At 47.0% G+C, this 24,620-nt stretch overlaps 1 protein-coding gene across 5 annotated transcripts in view; it reads left to right on the top strand.

The window, feature by feature from the left end:
* The window catches only part of MTMR1 (myotubularin related protein 1), a 105,555-nt gene that overhangs the window by 28,708 nt on the left and 52,227 nt on the right, over positions 1-24,620 (top strand). For all 5 annotated transcript variants that reach the window (XM_083159442.1, XM_083159440.1, XM_083159441.1 and 2 more), the window contains 4 exons: positions 2,613-2,707; positions 18,184-18,291; positions 19,803-19,904; positions 23,214-23,297. In XM_083159442.1, coding sequence (XP_083015568.1) covers positions 2,613-2,707; positions 18,184-18,291; positions 19,803-19,904; positions 23,214-23,297 — 389 coding nt within the window. The remainder of the gene's footprint in view (positions 1-2,612; positions 2,708-18,183; positions 18,292-19,802; positions 19,905-23,213; positions 23,298-24,620) is intronic.

Here is a 24,620-nt window from a genome sequence, read left to right as displayed (position 1 = left end):
GAGTCTGTGCGTAAGTCGGATGCCTTATTTGTCCTCTATGACTCCTTGCGTCCTGGTTGGCCAGCCTCCAAGCAGGCCCTGGCCAGGTGGATCAGATTGACAATTCGTCAAGCTTATGTGGCCTCCTCTAGGGTGCCACCTTCTTCAATTTCTGCCCATTCTACAAGGTCGGTGGGTACCTCCTGGGCGGCTGCCCGTGGAGTTTCTATACAAGATCTATGTAGAGCGGCTACGTGGTCTGGTCAGAGGACCTTTGTCCGCTTTTACAAGTTTGACACTTTTGCGGCGGCCGCTTCGCGGTTTGGCCGTTCTGTGTTAAGGGGTTCTCAGCATCATCCCACCCGTGTTGGGAGCTCTGGGACGTCCCCACTGTAACTCTCCAGTGTCACCTAGTGGAGGAAAGAGAAAAGGGGATTTTGTACTTACCGTTAAATCCTTTTCTCAGACTCCATAGGTGACACTGGACGCCCACCCGACGCTGTCTCTTTGGTTTACTGTTTGGTTTTCAGGTTGGTCAATTACCTGAGGTTAAAGAGACTACTGTACTCAGTCTGAGTTCTAAGTTTTACTAAGTTTTATGGATGAGTTCATTCTGTTATGAATGCTATTCTTCAAACTATATGTTCACTCTATGTGAGTGTGTGTGTGTGACTTGTTATGTTATGTTTGACCTCCTCTCGGAAGTGGGTTGTTTTTCCTTTCTTCCAGCTCCCTCCGGGCACATACTTAACTGCCTAGGAGAGGAAGTAGAAGGGGAGGAGTTAGTCACTATTAATTTATTCTAAAGTGCCCAAGCTCCCTGTGGTCGCCTTCTATTCCCCACTGTAACTCTCCAGTGTCACCTATGGAGTCTGAGAAAAGGATTTAACGGTAAGTACAAAATCCCCTTTTTATGTGTGATCTGAATGGTATGCCCTTGTGAGGGCAACACTCAATGAGGCAGATGTATTAAGCCTTAACAAGAGATAAATGCAAGGGGGATAGAGAGATAAACGTCCAGCCAATCAGCTCCTTACAGACTTTTTTTCAAACACAGCCTGTGACATGGCAGTTAGGATGTGATTGGCTGGACGTTTATCTCTCTTTATCACCCTTGCATTAATCTCTTGTTAAGGCTTAATACATCTGCCCCATTGTGCACAGTTACATTTTACTCATGCAGGTGTTATAACTATAAGGCATGGGTCTTCAAACTGTGGCCCTCCAGATGTTGTGGAACTACATGTCCCAGCATGCCTTGACAGTTTTGGCATGTTCTTATAGGAAAAAATGTGGCAATGCATGTTGGAACATGTACTTTCACAACATCTGGAGGGCCACAGTTTGAAGACCCATGCTGTAATGCATCAGTAGTTCAGATGGACGAGAGTCAGTAGCGTGGTTGGGTGATAGAGAATAATTAACACAGTTGAACAAACCGGATTGTTTGGTGATGGAGAATATGTGACTCGGTTGGATGATGGAGAATATGTGGCACATTTGACTTAATTTTTTGTCTGAATAAATGTACCACCTGTTCCCAGTGGCATCTGATGGCTGTGTATATTAGGAGTTGTCTAACAATCTCTTTGTGCTTATCATACAATTTATAGGTCTAAATTACCTAATTACCAAAATCTGTTAGGGCCCCCATACACTAGTCCAATATGGCCACCTTTTCACCCCATTCCGACGGATCAGGCAGAGTAATCTGGTGAACAGTGGTTAAATCGGATGTGTTTGCCATCCTATCTAAAGCGTGGTCCCACCTTCATCGGATCAGCAGGGGGGAGTGGGATAGCATGTCATATGTCACATGCAGAAGAACCGCATGCGTTGTCTTGAATGTGATCCTGCCATCCGGGAAGGTCCTGGGTGGCTCAAAGGGGATCGGATGGCCATACATTGTTGCGAGAAATCGCAGTAGTGAATAGCCACCTTTTTAAAAGCTGGTGGGTGGGACTCAAGTTTAGGATCAATGGGTCAGATGTATTAAGCCTTAACAAGAGATAAATGCAAGGGTGATAAGGAGAGATAAACGTCCAGCCAATCAGCTCCTTACTGACTTTTTTCTAACACAGCCTGTGACATGGCAGTTAGGTTGTGATTGGCTGAACGTTTATCTCTCTTTATCACCCTTGCATTTATCGCTTGTTAAGGCTTAGTACATCTGCCCCAGTGTCCGTTACGACCAAAAATGTATGTGGCCTCTGAGTATTTGGGGTAAATAGCAAGCTTTCTACTGACTTAACTGGAGCTGTCAGTATATTCAGAAGCAGAATACACAGTCTAATAATGGATAGACCACCCTATCAAACAATCTGAACTAATATTTGGGCATCATGATTGAACTGTTGCAGTTCAAGCCCCCCCCCCCCCCCCCTTGTTGGTTTTGATATTGCAGTGTTTGGCCAGTATTAGCAATCTAGAAATTGTCCTCTGCTTTGCCTTGTTAGAGATGAATGGAAGAACTGGAATGCGTTGTTACTGCCTGGGAATAAATCTTAGCAGAGAGATTTCTAAACCACACATTATTCTCTTAAACAGCTTAGTGGGTTGGGATGAGACGGGGTATATTCGGTATCACTAAAAAAATATGTGATATTACTAAATATATATATTTCTTTCCATAGCGAAGGATGTTATGTATATCTGTCCATTTTGGGGAGCAGTCAGTGGAACACTAACCGTAACAGACTTCAAAATGTACTTCAAAAATGTGGAAAGGGTGAGTTCTAATTGGGGTTTACATCAATGAAATAAATGCCGTGATGCAGGATAATATGCTGTTGATTTTGTGTTTTTTAAGCCTATTTTTTTGATAAAGAAAGAGATGTTGCTTTATGGCACCAATCATCATGAGTCACAAATGTGTTTGCAGCGCAGTCAGTTCCTTCTCTCAGGTAGAGGAGCAACCTAGTGCAATGTTCTCAGAGATCTTCCAGTATGTGATCTTTATGCTTTTATCAGGTGTTGGTAAATGGAATTATAGCCACCTGCTTCTCGTTATTCTTTTACCTAATCTGAGACATGCATCTCACCTGCTTTGTGTTTTTAACTTTCATCTTTGTCCCTATCTTATATAACTTGGGTTACTTTCTTCAGTCTTCTTTCTAAACACAGCCTGATAGTGAGTCTCGGGGGGATGCCTAGGTGCGACGGTGCCAGTATTCCAGTGTGAGCTGTAGGGGGAGACATGCTCCGTCACTCATGGCTTTCCATAGCAGACTGGTTCCGGCATTGGCCAGGAGAGAGGGGAGGACGGTGCGCGGGCAGGGAGTGTGGATACTGCATTGAGCAGCATGGAACGGCTTTCGATCTGGTAGATCCAAGCAGAAAAAGACTTGCCTGCCAAGTCTATTTCTGCTTTCGTTGCTGCGGAGCCGCGCATCGGGATCGAATGCGGCTACACTGTTCGATTCATACAGCTTTCACATTGCCAAAACATTTTAAAAACCGGTATTTTAAAACGGTATTTAAAACGGGTATGAGCCTTCACACTGCAGTAGATTACCGTTTTAAATACCGTTTAAGTACCATTCACATCAGTCAACCCGTTTAATCCCCTGAACATGTTTCAAGGCAGAATGCAGGGGACAGCCTATCACAGGTCTGTAGTCTGTTGTTTTTACTAAATACCGTTTCAGAGCCATTCTCACTGCAAAAAAAAAAGGCGCTGAAACGTGTAGGACTCTGCTTTTTAAACGTTTTGAAATACTGGTTATCTTTAACCAGTAAATTAACTCTGGTGCTTTCCCACAGCAGCATTAAACGTTTTAAAATGGGGAAAAAACGGCAATATACCATTTAATAAGTGCATTGTGAAAGGGATATCTGTGTCATTTTCAATTTGATTTGTACTATTTAGACTGAATTGAATAGTGTGTACACAGCATTACAGTGAGTCAGATCCCCCTATGCTAGCTCCAGGGCATGCTGCAGAGGGAGTAGACACTTTAGCAACTTTTATGTCTGATTTAGCAGCAGAGCTGGCAGTGTACCACAGAGACAGAGATGCCTTGCAAAGCCATCTCTCCAATCTAAAAATGAGCCAGCATGGGCTAGAGCTCTAGTAAAGTCAGTTGACACCTTGGTTAGAACAGTTACTGTAGTTCTTCCTCCCAGGTCCCTTCACTTTGGTCCTCCCCACCCCCCAAAGAAGAGGGGCATTCCTTCATTATTACTATCTGCGGAAGATAAAGGATCTGTCCCAGTGGAAAGGAAATTTCTACATGATTCTGACATGGAGAATGCTCTAGAGCAGGATCTAGAGCTGGGGTAGCCAACCCTATTCCTCTAGAGCAGCGGTTCTCAAACTGTGGGTCCTGACCCCAAAGTGGGTCCAGGCCACCTCAACATGGGGTCACGACTTCATGTTGCTGGCCATCAGACTAATAATATGTTTGTTGAGGGGGAACAAGGGATAACTCATTAAGTAAACACCCTCTGCTTCCCTCTTCTATCCCCTCTTCCATTCCCTCATTACCCACTGCCTCCCTGCCACAATAGCGGTCACTTCATTTCACTGACCACACATGTGGCGGCCATTCTGTTCCATTCTAACTTGCTGGGGTCCTGTAATAATATTTATTGTCTGACGGGGTCCCAGAGCAAATAGTTTGAGAACCCCTGCACTAGTGCTACCAACAGTGCATGTTTTGCAGGTATCCTCACAGAATCACAAGTGAGCTAATTAGCTCCATCTGTGGATCTTTTAAAATGTGTCAGTGATTAATGAGTGCAGCTGTGCAGCAGCTAGGTTGTCTGGAAAATGTGAACTGTTGGTAACTCTCGAGGGCTAGGGTTGGCTACCACTGATCTAGAGGATACTTTTAAGAACATAGATGTACTTTTAGGGCAGTTAAACTGACCTTTAATGTTAGACCCTGAGCCTCCAGCTCCACTGTCTATTTAAAAGTGGTACATGCAATATATCCACAGTTATCTTCCCAGCTTCACAAGAACTGGATGGTCCCTTACTGACTGCATGTCCTGATAAAAAAAAGTTCAGCTCTAAAAATGGTTTACAATAAAAAACCAATTTCCATAGATGACCAGTCTCAAGTGTGAAACTCCGCTCCCATCTGACACCTCAATGTCTCGATTATCTTGGAAACTACACTCCCTATTCCAGGTGCTGTCTCTTTAAAGGAGGCACCTGCCTGCAGACTAGAGACTACTTTAAAGTCTATTTATTCAGATGCAGGAGTGCTTTTAAGACCTGCCCTGGTTGGCTCATGGATCAACAAGGCAAAATATAAAGGGGCAGAGGAACTTTCTAGTGGTCTCCAAGGAAACCACCCTAGATCAAAATTGATTATTTTGGCAGAACATATCAGGGAATCCACAATCTATCTGTGAGAGGCCTCTATAGATGTTGCGACCCTAGGTTCTAATGGGATGCGGTCGTATGGTCGACAGTCATTAGGTGGACACCGTTGGGTCGACATAGGACAAGGTCAACATGGGTTTAGGTCAACAGGTCTGAATGTCTACATGTTGTTGTTTTTTTTACTGTTTTTTTGAGCCGACAGGCGGTATTTCATGCCCTACCATCCACTAGGGCATGGTGGGAAAATAAAATAGTGTGTCGAGTACAGCGAGGCACCGTGCCCGAAGCATTGCGAGCGGCTGCGGTTGACTTCCAACTGTGTCCATGTCGACTGCGTCGACATTCGGGTCAAAAACAGTATAAAAAACATGTCGACCTTCCGACCTAAACCCATGTCGACATTGTCATATGTCGACCTAGACACCTGTCGACATTCTCATATGTCGACCTAGACACCTGTCGACCTTCCCACCTGTCGACCCAAAGGTGTCAACCTAATGACTGTCGATCTAAGTGTGGTCGATAAAATGATCCACACCCATTCTAAGATATCATTGTCTGCTACTACAGCCAGACGCATCTTTGGCTCCGTTCTTTGCAAGCTGAAGCAGAGATGAAAAGGCAGTAGAGTCCCTTACTTACACAGGGGATGCTTTGTGGGGGACCTGAGTTTGACAAGATCATCTCTCAGGCCACTGCGGTAAATCTACCTTTTTTACCTTCAGTTGCTCCCGGCCCCAAAAGAACATTCACTGGACTGTGCTTTCAGTTATTTCTCCTCCCAGCAGCAGGGGACACTGCAGTCTACACGTGTGGGATAGTGTGGGTGCATTGGAGGAGTCGGCACTTTAAGAAATTTGAATACAGCTGGCCCCTCCCCCCGCTATCCCCCAGCAGACTCCAGTCTTAGAAAAAGTGCCCGGAGGAGTCGGACTCCCGGGCTATGTCTCCTAAGGAGATTAGGCTTTTTATTTCTTTTTTTTATTTTTTTTTTATATATACTTGGACACAGACAGGCTGGGAATGCCTTGTCTGCGACGTGGGACCCTGGAGGGACATTGTCGGGCCTGCATGCAGCCTCCCTCCACTGTCCAGCCACCGGAGCCTCCGTTCCGGGGACCCACCCGCAGCTGCATGTGGTGTGCGTCGCGGGTCCTGGGCTATCTCCCCCGAACTCCAGGGACACCGGTGACAAGTAAGGGCGCTGTGCGCCAGACAGGGGGCGGCCATTAAGCGCGATGGTCGGTGGCAGAGAGAGAGCTAAGTCGCGGTGGTGACGTCAGCGCACCCTCCAGTATGCCGGCTGTTTGGGGCGGGCTTGGTTTTCGCGCCTCAGCGTAAGAGAGGAGGGCGGAGCTTGCTTCTCTCTCCTCTCTGAGCTTTTGAGCTGTGAGGTGGCTTTTGCGGTGCTCTCTCTCTCTACAGTTGCTGTACAAAACGGGACCTCTGTTACCTGTGCAGCTCAGCGCTCCCCAGCGGACTATAGGGACACTGTAAGTCTTAAGGGGTACATTACACACACAAGAATCGGGGGTTATTAATTGGCTCCTCTTCCCCTGTAACTTGCCAGACTTCAGGGCTACTTTACTGGGTATTTCCCTGCTGTTGGGCTGTTTTTTTGGGGTGTTTCTTGAGTGACTGGTGTTTGTGTGTCTGTCAGTATTGTTACATTTACTGGGCAGGATGGCAGGAAAAGCAACTTCATCTAAGGCTGCTTTGAAGGTTTATTCCTGCAAGAGCTGTAAGCAGCAATACACACAACATGTTAGAGGGTGCTCCCTCTGTGAGATTTGCTATAAGGCTTCTCAAATTACTGCTGCTCCTGCAGCACCTGTGCAGGCAGCTGCTGTTTCCTCAGAGGTGCTGCAATCATTGCTGTCTAATCTGAATGCTGAAATGGCTGCCTCTAGGAAGGATAGAGAGGTGTTTCAGACTCAGCTTTCTAGACTGACCTCTGCAGAGCCTGCTTGGGCTCAATCTTTAATTCAGTCAGTGGACTCTTTAACTCAGTCTATGGCAGGTCCAGCTAAGAGACCTTCGCCTGCTGCTGTAATTAAAAGAAAGGCTATGCCCTCTCTGTTTTTGGCTGATGATTCAGACCATGAGGATTATATTATAGAGGAAGGAGAGGTTCTTCCCCCTGTGGAGGATATCCAACCCTTGGATGTAGGGGAGGATGAATCACAGGGTGTGGAGGGGCTTATTAGAGCTGTTAGGTCCACTCTGAAATTAGAGCAGCCTGAGGTTACTCCCCAGGTGTCCATTTTTGGACGCTCTCAAAGACAGGAGTTGTGTTTCCCGGATTCGGAGGAATTAGACTCTCCTCTCCTCTCTATATGGAAGTGTCCGGATAGGAAATTCCAGGTGTCAGCTCGCCTAAGGACACTATATCCTTTCTCTCCTGAATCCAGGGCCAAGTGGGAGACTCCTCCCACTCCGGATATCTCGCTATCCAGGCTATCTAAGCGAGCCACTCTGCCTGTCCCCGGGGTGGCCTCTTTGAAAGAGGCGCAGGATAGGCGTTTAGATTGCTCACTAAAGACCATTTATTCCACGGCAGGGGTCCTTTTGCGTCCTGCTTTGGCCTCTGCTTGGGTGGCCAGGGCCATGGAGCAATGGGCTGCTGAGCTTGTGGCTGGTCTGGAGCAAAATATGCCTGTGGCAGATTTGTTGCCTATGGCGGAAGGCATCAGGGATGCTTCAACTTACATAGGTGAGGCAGCGGCAGACATTTCGACTCTAGGAGCCAGAATTTCTGCGTCAGCTGTGGTGGCCAGACGGTCGGTCTGGTTGAGGTCATGGCAGGCTGAGGCTGAAATTAAAAAAGCTGTTGAAGCCTTGCCGTTCACAGGGGATATGCTTTTCGGGCCAGAGCTCGATAAACTTATCTGCCAGGCCACGGGGGGTAAATCTACATTCTTACCTACAGCCGCTCCTCCGCCTAAGAGGCGGTCCCTCACTCAGTCCTTTCGGTCCTTTCGAGGCTCCTCTGCCTTTAGAGGCAAGCCCAGAGGAGGTTTTACGGCCTTTAGAGGCTGCAGAGGTAGAGGGGCGGGAACAGCAGCGGCCGCTGCTGCCCCAGCACGTCGCCAGGAGCCCAAGGCTTCCGACAAGACCGTGGCATGACGGTCTTCCGGCTCTAGTGGGAGAATCCAGGGTGGGCGCTCGTCTGTTGTTGTTCCCTCAGGTTTGGAAGACTCACTGCAGGGACGAGTGGGTCTTGCAAATTATTACACAGGGATACAGACTTCAATTTTCAGCGCCACCTCCAGTAAGATTCTTTCTCTTTCAATGGTCCTGGTGACACAGCTCAACACTGGGATGTAGGAGGGTCCGAAGGAGCCAGGCACCTATCCTAAGGTTTTAGAGGGTAGGCTCCTCCCCTACTGCATCCCTGGACTCTCCAGTTCGTGTTAGGTGCCCACTGGAGTGGGTGCTATTCTAAAGGGCTGCAGGAGCAGCCGAAGAATTAGAGTAGTTAGGGGATTTTTATTGTTTTATTAACTTTCACCCTAGCTAGGTAGGCACAGTGTGAGGATTCTCATAGTGAATCCTCACACTGCTAGCGCAGCAGGAGCTGACAGAAGCGCGTCCTGTCAGCTCACTGTGCACAGGGGAGACACTGTCTGGTCTCCCTGTGCAGCGCTTATAGCCTTTTCTAAAAGGCTGCCTGGGCTCCGGAGTACCCTGAAACCGGCTCCACATTTAGGTGGGGATCATGGGGGACAGGCGCTCCGTGATGGCGGCGGCCATTTTATGCGGAGCTTACACGCTGAGCTCCTAGATGAGAGGACAGCAGCGTTGTGACAGGCATGTTCCAAGTGATCCCCAGTTGAGGGGGAGACACTGGAACTAGGAAATCCTACCTAAGGAGCGGCTGGCTGGGGGTGGTTGGCGCCAAAAGGTCACGGACCCCGCAGCAGCAGGGACCTGTGGTCTCTTCCTTCACTCTGACTTTGGCGCCTTTCAGAACGCTTGCAGCGGAGCTGAGCTGGCTTACTGATCCTGGCAGAGTGACTTGGATTTCCTGGGCATCGCTTCCCCGCAGTTGAAACCAACAGACAGATAAGTGACTGGGTGCATTGCCTCTGTATAAACGCTTGTACATTGTTTGCACTGTGTATACTGATAGATATACATTTATCACTTGCATCATGTCTGAGCATCAGGCTGTGGTTTTGGGGGAGGGAGCCCTCAGTGCACTGAGCGCGTGCAATGTTTGCACACAAAAGTTTGTCCCTGAGCAGATGGCCAAGGGGGGCTTATGTATTACTTGCGCTGATGTGAGACCCATGGGCAGTGAACCCCATAGGGCAGAGCAGATGGAACCTGCGTGGGCCAGGGCCCTAGGCAGGTCAGTAAACGCTTTGGTGCAGCTTTTGGACAGGCAGAGTGATGGGCTGGTAGAATCACAGAGACCTATGCCATCATCTCAGCAGTCGTCCGGCTCCTTGCCTCTTACCCAGGCAGATCCTGCGCTGATTCAGGTGATGCAGGATACTGCTAAAGGGATCAACAGGTTCAGTGAAATGCTGGACAAAATGGATGATGTGGCAGGGACCCCTAGAAGGTCTTATGCTTTAACTACTGTGGTAGATGAAGAGGAAGGAGAGTATACTGACATCCCCTGGGATCAGGGTGATGATTTGGAAGAGAACTCTGCTGCTGGTATAGAGGATCTCATTGTAGCTGTGAAGCAGGCTTTAAAGCTGTCTGTGGAGGATAAGACTCCTGTTAAAGGTGATTTTAAGCGACAGCGGAAGGAGGCTGTTACTTTTCCTTCAGATGAGGGGTTACAGGAATTGTTAGAAGGGGCTTGGAAAACTCCTGATAAGAGGCTTCAGATGCCTAAGCGATTCCTTAGTCTGTACCCCATGCCAGAGTCTCATGCGGAGCTCTGGGAAAAGGTCCCAGTTGTGGACGCTTCAGTGGCACGTTTGTCCAAGGCTACTGTATTGCCAGTACAGGGCGGTGCAGCTTTTAAAGATTCTGTGGATAAAAAGCTGGAGGGAAACCTCAAAGCTATCTTTGAAGGGGTGGGGTTTACCTTACGGCCCCTTATTGCTTCAGCCTGGGTCTCTAAGGCCATGATAGAGTGGGCTGGTGAATTATGCACCATGCTGCAGGCTGACCCTGGAGCATTACTGCTTGCAGAAAAGATTAAGGCAGCGGCAGAATATGCAGTGGAAGCAGAGGAGGAAGCTATTAAAATGGCAACCAGAGTGTCCACAGTCTCCATTAATGCCAGGAGAGTGCTTTGGCTTAAAGCCTGGGAAGCAGACAATGAGTCCAAGAAGGCTCTGGAAACATTAGCCTTCAAAGGAAAGGTACTCTTTGGTACCGAATTAGAGGAGATTATAAAACAGGCCACGGGCGGCAAAAGTACATTCCTGCCGGCCTCCTCAGCAAAGCAGACGTCCAGATTTTCTGCTTTTAAGCCGTCCTTTCGGCCCTCCCCTAGAGGTGGTGCGTCCTTTCGAGGACAGTCTTTCAGGGGAAGGTTTCAGTCCTCTAGAGGCAAGACACAAAAGTCAAAATTTGGCTCTTTTCACAAGAAGCCTGCCACAAAAGGAGAGGATAAACCCTCTGCATGACTGTCAGGGGCTTCGCCCGACAGTGACAAAAGTGGGGGGGCGTCTCACACTCTTCAGGGACGCTTGGGCTTCTCTAGGCCAGGATGCCTGGGTGTTAGATATTATAACACAGGGTTACAAAATCCCTTGCAGAGGGCCGCCTCCGAAGAGGTTCATCCCCACATCCTTACCAAAGGAGGCACGGCTGCGTACAGCTCTTGTGAGAGCAGCTCACTCCCTTTTGGAAAAAGGGGTGGTTACACCAGTCCCCAGGGCAGAGTGGAAGAAAGGCTTTTACTCCACGCTGTTCCTGGTGCCCAAACCAGACGGGTCTTTCAGACCAATACTAAATTTGAAATCCCTAAATGTTCATTTATGGGTAGACCATTTCAAAATGGAGTCCCTACGGTCAGTACTCCTGAGTCTGGACCAGGGAGAATTTTTGGCGTCCATGGATGTCCAGGACGCATATTTGCACGTTCCTATACACCCGGAGCATCAGACCTTGTTGAGGTTTGCCATAGGAGACCTGCATTTACAATTCCGGGCGTTACCCTTTGGGCTAGCAACCGCGCCAAGGGTATTCACAAAGATAATGTCAGTAATGGCGGCGGTGCTGAGGCTCAGGGGAATCACAGTAATACCCTATTTGGACGATCTCCTGTTCAAAGCAGAGTCAGCAGCCATGCTGCAGAGTCACTTGGCAGAGGCCATCAGTTTTTTGCAGGCTCACGGCTGGATTTTAAATTTGCAAAAATCTCAGTTGGTACCGTCACAAAGGCTCCAATTCTTGGGAGTCATACTGGACACCCATCTTCATCGGGTATTCCTCCCGGAGGTAAAGGCCAGGGATCTGGTCACCCTAGTCCAGGAGATTCTCAGGGCTCAGAGCATTTCAGTATGGAGGTGCCTCAAGCTCCTGGGGAAGATGGTGGCGTCATTCGAGACGCTTCAATTTGCCAGGTTCCACTCTCGGAGGTTCCAATGGAACATTTTGTCAGCCTGGTCAGGAAACACTTTGACCATGAAATCCGAGATGATAGTGCTGTCTTCGGACACCCGAGAATCCTTGAAATGGTGGACAGAAGTAGATTCCCTTCAGTGGGGTCGGTCATTACAGACCTGGGACTGGTTGATAGTAACTACCGACGCCAGTCTCAGGGGCTGGGGGGCAATAGTCCTGGATCTCAGGCTTCAGGGCCTGTGGACGGCAGAGGAATCAGCGTTACCAATCAACATCTTGGAGCTGAGAGCTGTCTGGAAAGTGATTTCCTTGGCGGGAGACAGGTTACAGAACCTCCCTTTGAGGATTCAGACCGACAATGCCACAGCTGTGGCGTATCTGAATCACCAGGGAGGTACACGCAGCAGATTGGCCATGTGGGAGGTATCCAGAATCTTCCTATGGGCGGAACAGAATGTTCCAGCTGTATCGGCTATATTCATCCCAGGAATAGAGAATATAGAAGCCGACTTCCTGAGCAGGGAGGAGCTCAAGGAAGGGGAATGGAGCTTACACCCTCAGGTGTTTCAACAAATCACTTCGATGTGGGGAACTCCGGATGTGGACCTGATGGCATCCAGGATCAACCGTCAAGTGCCCAGGTTCTATGCCAGAACAAGGGATCCACTAGCGGAGGCAGTGGATGCCATGACTATTCACTGGCAGGGAGATCTCCTTTATGCATTCCCACCAGTACCAATGTTACCGAGACTTCTGAAGAAAATACAGGGGCAGAAGGTTCCAGTGATCTTAGTGGCCCCAGATTGGCCAAGGAGATCCTGGTACTCGAGGCTTCAGAGGTTGTCTGTGGACTCATGGCGTCTACCTCTGAGACCAGACCTTCTAAGACAAGGCCCATTCAATCACCTGGATTCAGATCGATTGATTTTGACGGCCTGGCTATTGAAACCACCATTTTGAAAAGAAAAGGGTTTTCTGAGGCAGTGGTACAGACGATGATAAAAGCCAGAAAAGCTGTATCTTCGGCAAATTATTATAGAGTCTGGAAGACTTACATTCGATGGTGTGAGAGAAGAAAGGCTCATACATCTCATTTTAAGCTATCAAGAATGATGGAATTTTTACAAGATGGTTTTTCATCGGGCCTAAGCCTTCAGTCACTGAAGGTGCAGATTTCGGCCTTGTCCATCTATTTCCAAAAAAAGATAGCCATTTTGCCGGAAATTCAAACCTTTTTACAAGGAGTATCCAGGTTGAAACCTCCATACAAGCAACCAGTAGCACCTTGGGATCTATCACTGGTTTTGGAATGCCTTCAAAAGGCACCTTTTGAACCTTTAAGGTCGGCTGACTTTAAGTTTCTCACGTGGAAGCTAGTGTTTTTGTTAGCAGTAGCATCTGCTAAAAGAGTTTCAGAATTGGGAGCTTTGTCATGTAAATCTCCCTTCTTAATTTTTCATGATGACAGGGCTGTTTTAAGAACAGTGCCTCAGTTTTTACCGAAGGTGGTATCTACCTTCCATTTAAATCAGGAGATAGTTCTACCTGTGTTTCAACCCCCAGAGGGTTCTAAGAAAAGGGACAAGTTGAGAACTTTGGATGTTGTGCGTGCCTTACGCATATATGTGGACAGAGTGAAGAGTGTCAGGAAGACTGACACATTGTTGGTATTGTATGACGTACACAAAATTGGTTGGCCTGCATCTAAGCAGACTATTGCTAGGTGGTTGCGGTCTGTGATAGCCTTTGCATACACCAAAGTGGGTAGACCAGTACCGGCCAAGATAAATGCGCATACCACCAGGTCAGTTGCCACCTCTTGGGCGGTTCGACATGGGGCCACAGCTGAGCAGGTTTGCAGAGCTGCCACTTGGTCATCTGTTCACACATTTGCCAAATTCTATAGATTCCATGAGTTCGCGTCGGAGGACGCATCATTCGGGCGAGCAGTGCTGAGAGCTGCAGACCTGAGCGTACCCTCCCAAAGGACCGGCTCTGGAACGTCCCAGTGTTGAGCTGTGTCACCAGGACCATTGAAAGAGAAAAAGGGATTTTTGTAAGAACTTACCGTTCGAATCCCTTTCTCTGATATGGTCCTGGTGACACAGCGATCCCTCCCTTACGCTCAGTAAGTATGCCAGAAGTTTCATGATGTTCATGTTAAAATGGTTAAAAGTTAACAGTTTTCTGTTATAAAATGTGCATATAATATGTGCAGGCGTTTGTACTGAGTTAATGTATTCCAGTGGCTTTGAAAGATTGAACTGAAGAGTCCAGGGATGCAGTAGGGGAGGAGCCTACCCTCTAAAACTTTAGGATAGGTGCCTGGCTCCTTCGGACCCTCCTACATCCCAGTGTTGAGCTGTGTCACCAGGACCATATCAGAGAAAGGGATTCGAACGGTAAGTTCTTACAAAAATCCCTTTTTCCAATGGGCCTTCCAAAGCTGGATCAGACAAAAAAGGCCTTACAGGATTCAGTTCAAAAGCTTTTGGACGCTTCTGTAATAATACCGGTGCCAGAACATCAGAGGGGACAGGGGTTTTACTCCAATGTGTTCGTAGTCCCCAAACCGGACGGCTCCGTAAGGCCGATCCTAAACCTCAAGGATCTAAATCAATACATCTGTTACAACAGGTTCAAGATGGAGTCCATACGGTCCGTGATTGCATCACTGGAACCGGGAGAATATCTTATGTCGCTAGACATAAAGGACGCCTATTTGCACGTCCCTATTTGGGAACCTCACCAGAGGTTTCTAAGGTTCGCAATACAGGCTTCTCATTTCCAGTTCAGGGCTCTGCCCTTCGGCCTGTCGTCCGCTCCCAGGGTCTTTACCAAGATCATGGCCTGCATGGTGGCGGTACTCAGGTTACAGGGGATAACGATCATCCCGTACCTGGACGATCTCTTGATAAAGGCTTCTTCTCAGGACAAATTGATAGCAGACGCTCTGGCCACATGTTCTTTTCTGGTCCAAAATGGTTGGATCTTGAACTTCGGCAAATCTCAACTCAATCCAACACAGAGGCTTCAATTTCTGGGCCTTATTCTGGATACGGCGCAGGAGGCGGTATTTCTTCCAATGGACAAGATCTCGGCGCTGCAGTCAAAGGTTCGACAGGTCCTAGCTCCCGGCAGAGTTTCGATCCTGTTGTGCACCAAGATGCTGGGGATGATGGTAGCCTCTTTCGAGGCCATCTCGTACGGCAGATTTCATACCAGAACGTTCCAATGGAACCTACTGTCACAGTGGTCAGGGTCGCATCTACAGATACATGGGAAGATTACCCTGTCAAGAGCAGCTCGTCAGTCACTTCAATGGTGGCTTCACACTCCCAATTTACTCCAGGGCCGGAGTTTCAGTCCATGCAGTTGGACGATACTGACCACCGACGCCAGCCTCAGGGGCTGGGGAGCTTTTGTTCTCAACCAGACTTTTCAGGGGCGGTGGTCGGCCCAGGAGGCAAGTCTTCCGATAAATGTCCTGGAATTAAGAGCAATCAGGTTGGCTTTGGGTCAGGCACACAACTTGCTCAGGGGACGTCCGGTAAGAGTCCAGTCGGACAATGCGACTGCGGTCGCATACATAAATCGACAGGGAGGAACCAAAAGTCATGCGGCCATGCGCGAGGTGCGTCCTATCTTGGAATGGGCCGAGGCGTTTGTTCCCCGATTCTCTGCGGTGTTTCTGCCGGGCGTGAAGAATTGGCAGGTGGATTATCTGAGCAGACAGGACTTCCACCCGGGAGAGTGGGCCCTTCATCCGGAGATTTTTCATCAGTTGACGGTCCGGTGGGGCATGCCTCAGATGGATTTGATGGCCTCCAGGTTGAATCGGAAGGTACCTCGGTATTGTGCCAGGTCTCGGGATCTGGAAGCTCTAGCGGGGGATGCATTCTCCATCCCATGGGATTTCCAGCTGATATATGCGTTTCCGCCGTTTCCACTCATAGCAAGAGTGCTCAAGCGCATAAAAAGAGGGTCCGCTTCAGTAATTCTGATTGCCCCGGACTGGCCGAGACGGGCCTGGTATTCGGACCTCAAGCTTCTTCAAGCGGATGTGCAGTGGCGTCTCCCACTCAGACAGGATCTTCTACAACAAGGACCATTCATCTACCCCGGCTTAGAGTCTCTACGTTTAACGGCGTGGCTGTTGAAGCCGACTTGTTAAGGAGACGTGGAATACCGCAGTCTGTAGTTCCAACTATGCTGAAAGCTAGGAAGGAGGTGACCGCTTCTCATTATCACAGGATTTGGAAATCCTACATAGCCTGGTGCGAAGCTAGATCAGTACCAAGGGCAGTGTTTCATCTTTCCCGTTTTTTGGAGTTCTTACAATCGGGTTTAGAGAAGGGTCTCAGACTGGCGTCTTTGAAGGTCCAGGTGTCTGCCCTATCGGTGTTTTTTCACAGAAGGCTGGCTCTAATTCCGGAGGTACAGACCTTCTTAAAAGGGGTTGTTCGTATACAGTCTCCCTTCGTTCCGCCGTCAGAGCCATGGGATTTGGAGTTGGTTCTGAAATTCCTAAGATCGGATACTTTTGAGCCCTTAGATTCGGTGGATCTAAGGTTCTTGACGTGGAAGACGGTCATGTTGATGGCGCTGGCTTCGGCTCGCAGGGTGTCGGAGCTTGGGGCTCTTTCCTGTCGTTCCCCGTTTCTGGTTTTCCACAAGGACAGGGCGGAACTCAGAACTCGCCAGGGTTTCCTTCCGAAGGTGGTTTCGTCGTTCCACGTGAACCAGCCTATTGTGGTTCCAGCCCTTTCACGAGATATGAAATCCTTGGACGTGGTGCGCGCTCTGCGTATCTACGTTTCCAGAACGGCATCGTGGAGAAAGACGGATAGTCTTTTCGTGTTGTATGGAGCAGGAAAGAAGGGTTGGCCGGCGTCCAAGCAGACGCTGGCTCGGTGGTTGTGCCTCACAATCAAGGAGGCCTACGCTAGGGCTAACCAAGTCCTCCCTTCAGGGATTTCCGCCCATTCAACAAGGGCCGTAAGCACATCGTGGGCTGCGGCCAGAGGTGTTTCGCTCACACAGGTTTGTAGGGCGGCCACTTGGGTGGGTGCTAGCACCTTCGCCAAGTTCTATAAGTTTGACAGCTTTGCCAGTGAGGAGGCATCTTTCGGCAGAGCTGTTTTGCAGGATTCTCAGCGCTCTCCCTCCCGGGTTTAGTGCTTTGGTACTATCCCACACGTGTAGACTGCAGTGTCCCCTGCTGCTGGGAGGAGAAATAAGGAATTTGGTACTTACCGGTAATTCCCTTTCTCCGAGGCAGCAGGGGACACTGCACGCCCTCCCAGCGCTTTATTCCTGCCATCTTACAAGTTGTTTTACTTTAACATTGAATGTTTGCCGATTGCAAGTTGTGAGTTCTTGTTATGAGTTATTCTTGCTAATCTTTTCTCTTCTGCGAAGTGTCTCCTCTGTTCCAGGGATCGAGCCCTGGCCCCTATCCTCTCTCGGTCACAGTTTCTAAGACTGGAGTCTGCTGGGGGATAGCGGGGGGAGGGGCCAGCTGTATTCAAATTTCTTAAAGTGCCGACTCCTCCAATGCACCCACACTATCCCACACGTGTAGACTGCAGTGTCCCCTGCTGCCTCGGAGAAAGGGAATTACCGGTAAGTACCAAATTCCTTATTTTGGGGTTCCTTTAAGTTCACGAGCAGACCCGGAAGATCCCTTTACATCAGTTAGAGGTCAGAGAAGTAGAAGCTCTTCCACCTTATCATCCTGCACTGTAACATCCCATTCTTCAGATGTTAAGTCCACAGACAAAATAGTGGCTGAACAAGCTTCTGTCCCACCTGGGGGCCCATCTGCTGGATTTCTACGACGTGTGTTTTCAGAATTGCAAGGTAAAGGCCATGCTCCTATTGGGCAACAGGTGGCATCCTGCTATACGTACCTTACCATTTCTGCTGATTCTTACCATAATACAGACCTACAGTATGTTTCTTTCTTTCCCCTGAAATCTATAAGGTAGTTAGATGCTCATATTAAAGTCCTGCACTTGTGTCACATAACACGTTATAACAATCTGTTCCAGCAGGTGGCAATATTGGTTCCCTAGCCTCCCATAGACAACATACTGCTGTGAACACTAAAACAGTGTTGTTTGTCTAGTGAAGTTTAAAAAAGTAAACTCATACACACGTTGCCCATTATATGTAACCGGCAGTATATAAAACTCACTAATTTGCTATTTGCTTGAATCCTTAGGTTTGGTTCTTGTTGTACTTTTAAATATGTAAACAGTGTATTCTTTCTGATCTTAAAGGAACACTAAGTAGCAGGAACCAAATTATTCTGCTTAATTTTTTGTTCACAGGACCCTCCATTCATCTTAGATGTCCCCCTGGGTGTAATCAGCAGAGTCGAGAAGATCGGAGTACAGAGCCAAGGAAACAATTCTTGTGGCATAGAAATTGTTTGCAAGGTACTGGCAAAATATGTTTGATTTATTCAGGGATTTTCAAGTACAAGTTACGCCATATGATATAGCATATACTTACTATCAGCATAAGGAAAATAAGGTGTACTTTTTGTCCTTGTGCCGCAGTTCAAATGACAGAAAAAGTTGAAGTGACTTGGCATGTCTATTACAGACACCCTGTTCCCTCTGTGATGAGAGCGTGTATGATGTTTGATGGCAGGCCCAGCCTCTCCTGTACTGCTCCTCAGAGTTATAAATGTATCACTGTCATTTCCAGATCACTCTGCATACAGGAAGCCATGCATGGAAGGTTATATGATTAGCACAAGCCTCTGGTTGCAGTGGGATTGTCTTTCAGTTGTGAAAGAATATAAGGGGATAATACAGTGTTATGTAAATGCAGCTTTGCAGACAACTATGGAGATTTCACTTTTTAGTTGAGCATAGTACAGGTTGACTATCCCTGATCCGAAATGCTCGGAACCACAAACAAGCATTTTGGATAACGGATTTTCTCGGTTTCTGGAATAATTTGTTTCCCCCCTACTTACCTGGTCCCCTGGTGGTGCCCCGATAGTCCCCCGAAATCCATGGTATCCCCCGTAGCCTTCAGCAGCATCTCCGGTCCCAGGGGTCCATTGCACAAGTGAGGAGGATCCTGGAGGCCGCCATGGACATTGGGGGACTAGGTAAGTATGAAAAAAGGGATGGGGGAGACAAAACAAAACAAAAAAACGAAATATTCTGAAAAACAACAGTTTTTGGAATACACAGATAAGGGAGACTCGCCTGTAGTAATAGCATTTACTGTAGAGCAGTATGTTTTTACATTTATTCTCTGCAACATTAGGCAGTGATTATCTGCTGCAGTAATGTACTGCGGCTAATTACCACCAATGGCGTTCTCCTGTTAGCATTATTTGATGATTTTGCAGTTGAGCGATTATGACTACGTCACACTACGTATGTGCCGCAATGGTCTTGTGACTGTGGTCACAGAGAGTATATATTTATACTTGTTGGAGGTAACTGGGAATAACTGGTGGGGGGGAAGGGAGGGGTTCTGGACCCATCAGCTTTATGGGAGCAACTTGCATGTCCGGCTCCACTCTTTGTCTAGCCATTTGTATACAGGATGTGGTTGACGTCACTCACTGCATGGGCCTTGGTTTACAACAGTCTTTAGTGATGGACTAAATATAAACTAACACTTTAAGGAAAATGATGTTGAGCCATCTAGAACAGTTAATATTAAATATTTATAGGCTCTACCTCCTACAATAGAAAACTCCCTGGAGTTTTTTGTGACTCCACAGTAAGCGGCTAGTCTGTTTCTGTAAAGAGCGGGTGGGTGACCCCTACTGTCACCAATGAGGAAGTAAAAGCTGAATTAGTTAACCGTGAAATTTTTTAACTTTCATTGCATTTGGCATTGCTGCTGTTTTACTGATGACTGCTCACTTCAGCCCCAAATGTTCTGCTTGTAACACAATCACTTGTTTATGTCTCGGAAGGATATGAGGAACATGAGGCTGGCATACAAACAGGAAGAACAGAGCAAACTGGAAATATTTGAGAATCTTATAAAACATGCATTTCCTCTTTCTAATGGGATGGTAAGTTATGTCACTGACCCTGATTATGTATAATGGATTGAGGTCCTAAAATAGCAGGCACCACACTCTGGAAATGGTGTTTTGGAGGAGTGCTGTTAGTAAATGACTTGCACACTGGCTCTCATTCCTTCTACTTACAGCTCACAAACCATTTCCTTAGCAAATGATCTAATCAGTGCCCTCTACTGGTTTTATACCCTCACAAATGCATCCTTTGCAGGAAAACACCATTTTGCTTGTGGGTGGTGTCAAATCACTTTTGTCTACATAGTGTATTTGTGTGTGTTTTATATTTGTATGTGTGTATCTATAATACACAAAAAGTCTCCACAGTGACTGTGTTCTATGCAAGTCTCCCTGTAGTGAAAGTATGCTAATTAATATGTTAACATAATTGAATAATGACTTTTAACAGACTTTGTTCCATATCTACATTAATACCCCTTTTCATAGCGCATTGCCAAGTCGAGGTGCAGTGTGAAAGCACCAAAACCTATAACCCTTGACCAGCAACCCAGCTTACCGACCCAGATTAAAAGAATGGTTGATCCTGGTTCAGACCCGGGTTGCTGTGGAGTGTGAATGGATAACCCGGGTCAATTGACCTGGGTCCTGTTCACACTAGAACCGTTTTTCAAACCGCAAATGCTGGGTCGCACCCAGGATTAGGACACGGGTCCCATCCCCGGAGCGACACGTCAGCTGAGCGGTGGCACGTCACCAGGGGCTTGGGAGGAGGCAGCACTTGGAGCTGACAGCGCTGCCTCCTCCACACTGTGAACGGGACCTGGGTTGCTCGACCAAGGCACCCATTCACACTGCACTTGACACGGGTCAGAGCACTGTTCAACCCTGGTCAATACCAGAGTTGAACTCCAGTGTAGCTTGACCCGAGGTGGCCCTTTCAGACCGCACCTCAACCCGTGTTGGGGCTGCAAGGACACGGCAATAACCCGGGTCTAGAGTGCTGTCTGAAAGCGGTATATGAAGGAGGCAGCGCTTGGAGACATAGTCAGCTCCAAGCGCTGCCTCCTCCTCCACTCCTCTATGAAGCCCCACCTCTGTCTGATGTCAGTGACTTGGACTATTGCCGAGTCGCTTTGCGAGATCTCGCAAATGCTGAGTCACTCCCGGTATGGACCCATGATCAAATCCCGGGTGCGACCCCGCATTTGCAATGTGAAAGGGGTACAAGTGTTGTCCCTCTGTACAGAGGAGAACAGCACTTGCTGTGAATATTCAGTAGATGCCAGGTGTCAATACTTTTAGTGAACTTAGTTTTATGCACGTTTGTTGCTGGTAATTGCCTTTTCTCATGCACAAGTTGCTGAAGATCCTGCATCTTCCTTTGCTAGATGCATTTCACACCTTTTGATTGCACTTCTGTGGGAAAGCATGTTTGTAGCTGCACTGTGCAAAGTCTAATACAAAACAGCAAATGCATAAAAGTGATGCATGCAATATAACGTGATGTTCCCTCCTGCTCTTGGCTAACTTAAGGGCTGAATAAAGCTGGAAAGAGCAGTGTTTTAGGGGAAAAAAAATCTTAAAAGTTAAGAGTAACAAAGAATAGGAGTCTGGACCACCCCACACACACACTTTAAGCATTCCCTGTAAAAATGTACTGTAGAATTGGACTGATATTATAGTCTGAAGTAGTAAAAAACTGAATGTTGGATTGGCACCTTTGTATGTACAAGTAAAAGAATAGCAAATGTTATCCCAGTAGAAAAAGTTCTTTCTTTGTGTGTGTGTATAATAAACATCTTGCATATCTTTCGCTGGAAGGCTGATTACTGCCAAGTAAGTCAAGCTTCTGTTGTATGCCAGGAAAACAATACTACAATGTTGAGCTCCTGCTAAGACCCCTTTATAAAGTCTCTAGTTCTTTGCAAGCTGACAAACATATTTATTCGGAGTTGTGAAATCATCTGTGGTGGGTGGAAAGTAGTGCATCACTGGGAAATGATTGTGTCTGGGTTTTGTTTTCCTAAAGTGTGATGATCTTTGTTCTTGTTCCGCACACTGTGTGACTGTCATGTTCCGATGCAGATAGGCGTACATTTGGATGGTCTCCTGATTAGCTCATATAAAACCTGCTAGTTTTAGTTTCTTTTTTTCTTGCCTGATCTGTTTTCTACAAAATCCAGCAATTTTTACCTTCTAAAAACCTATATGCTGTGAGTATAGTCACATCTCAGACATTAGTTACTTGGTAGAGGATATCTACAGCAGTTTAAAGGTGGCCATACACACGCAGATTTATCTGCAGATCTATCTGGTTGGAACAAAAACATGGTTATGGATGAGAGCACATGACAGTTGACCATTTGCTTGGAAATGCTGGAGAACTGACAAACTGTCACTCATCCATAACCATGTTTTTGTTCCAACCAGCCAGATCTGAAGATAAATCTTACTAGTGTATGGGCACCTTAACACTACTCATCCATTCTAGAGATGTGCAGACTCGGATTGCAGAGATCCAAGCCCCCACGGACGTCATCATTTCGAGCCCGGTTACGAGCAGTGTGTGTGTGTGGGGGGGGGGGGGGGGGGGGTGGGTGCATGTCTCTCTGGTGGATTTAGTGGGGGCGCCTGCCCCTCCAAAGTTGGTGGCGGCGTCTCCACTGTTGATTATGGGGCGCATACCCCTATGGGGAGGGCGTCTGTCTTGCTTAGGGTGGTGGGGATGCGGTATTTTACAGCTGCTAATGGATTTTCCAGGGCCTATCCTATTAGCCCCCTGATAGCCAATATAAACATGTGAAACCAAATTTGCTTTAAGAACCGTTTTTTCCTGTGACCCAGCCTACTCACCCTAAACATTAACCATAGTAACCTCTACCTAATCATAACCCCTAAACCTAACACCTGAAGCCAAACTGATAAACCAACCCTAATATTCTTTCACGCATACTCTAACCTGATCCACCAATCCCCCCACCCATAACCCAAACTGCTTAAACAACCCTAAAACCTTACCCCTAATAACGGGCAGACTGGATGGGGTATATGGTTCTTATCTTTTGGGCCGGGCAGGCTTGGCTGGGACCGCGTGGGATAAATTGCATGTGATCCCGCAGTCCTGGAAGTTCCCGGGCAGCTCAAGGGCATATAGCTGGCGAAGTTACCTAGTGTATGCCCAGCTTTAGTCATTACCAGTGTGGCAGCCATTTTAGAATTGTTTAATGCTTTGCAGTCATCTCAATCACTGTACTTAACATACACAATTTCTACTGCAACATTTTTGATCAATTGACTATATATTTTATTAAATCTAAGGGTGTTCATTTTGTTTTCTTCCAGCCCCTATTTGCATTTAGTTATAGAGAAAAATTCTCTGTGAATGGCTGGAAAGTATATGACCCTACAGCAGAATACAAAAGACAGGTACAGTATGATTTTTTTGTATTATTACAGTCTGTCAGAATACTCTCTTTCTCGTTTTTTTTTATTCTTTTACAATGTAAAGCAACTCTTCTCTCTAGCACTGAAGCTGGTTGAAAATTTGGATTAAGAAGGTTTTTTTTTTTTCCTTTATCGTATTTAGCCATTTTCCACACATATGGCCTTCATCTGCGTTAGGTGCAATTCCTGATGCATTTGAGAAATGTTTTTCTATATCACATGTGTCTATTACCCCTTTCATACTTGAAGCAAATCCCAGATTTTTGTGTGTACAGCAACCCAGGATTTTGCTAAGTATGAAAGCAAACAACCCGGGACCCTGCCCATGTTCCTGACCAGGTTCTCAGATCTGAGACCTGGACATTGGCAAGTTGATAACTGTTCCAATTGGTTCCCTCCCAGCATCCCCTGCAGCACACACGTCACTCCATGCATGAACAGATGGGACTTCTAAACCCTGAAATCCTATCATCGCAACGGACAGATCTTACTACAAGAGCATAATCAAAAGGCTTCGGCTCTGGTCTTAGGTCTAAGCGTTGAAAAGGCCTTCAACCGGGTTCAATGGCCTTTTATGTTTTATACACTTCAAACAATAGGTTTGTCCGGTCGCTTTTTCAAAGGCATTTCAGTTCTTTATGATAAGCCAAGAGCTGCTGTGTTGGCCAATGGGGTTGCTTCTTCTCAGTTTTCTATCTCCAACAGAACTCGTCAGGGGTGCCCTCTTTCCCCACTAATTTTTGCTCTTTAAATTGAGCCACTTGCAGCACGCACAAGAGCTAACACTAATATAAATGGAATTAAGATGGGTGACACAGAGTATAAAATCGCTCTTTATGCAGACGATGTTTTGCTAACAATCTCTGACCCAATCCACTCCCTCCCCCATTTGTTCCTGTGAAATTGAAGAATTTGGAGCGATATCGGGCTATAAAATGAATCCACAAAAAACAGATGTTCTGGACTTTTATATCTTGCAAAAAGTCAAGGATAAGTTAGCACTTTCCTTTGATTTTCATTGGCATAGGCGCCATATCTCTTATTTGGGCATCTCTATTACCAAAAATTATTGCCAACTATATCAGGCGAACTACCCCAAATTAATTGCTCAATTACAGAAAGATCTGAATGATTGGGGCAGATATCATATTTCTTGGATAGGTCGAGTAAATGCTGTCAAAATGAATTTACTACCACGACTACTTTATTATTTTCAATCCCTGCCGATCCGGGTTCCTACAAATGTCTAAGCTTCTTCATCGTAATATTATGAACTTTATTTGGTCTAAGAAAACAACAAGAATT

The sequence above is a fragment of the Crinia signifera genome, chromosome 9, assembly GCF_055691185.1.
Source record: "Crinia signifera chromosome 9, ASM5569118v1, whole genome shotgun sequence".
Taxonomy (NCBI): domain Eukaryota; kingdom Metazoa; phylum Chordata; class Amphibia; order Anura; family Myobatrachidae; genus Crinia; species Crinia signifera.
Note: the sequence above shows the minus strand (reverse complement) of the source record. Positions and strands in the feature narration are given on the sequence as shown.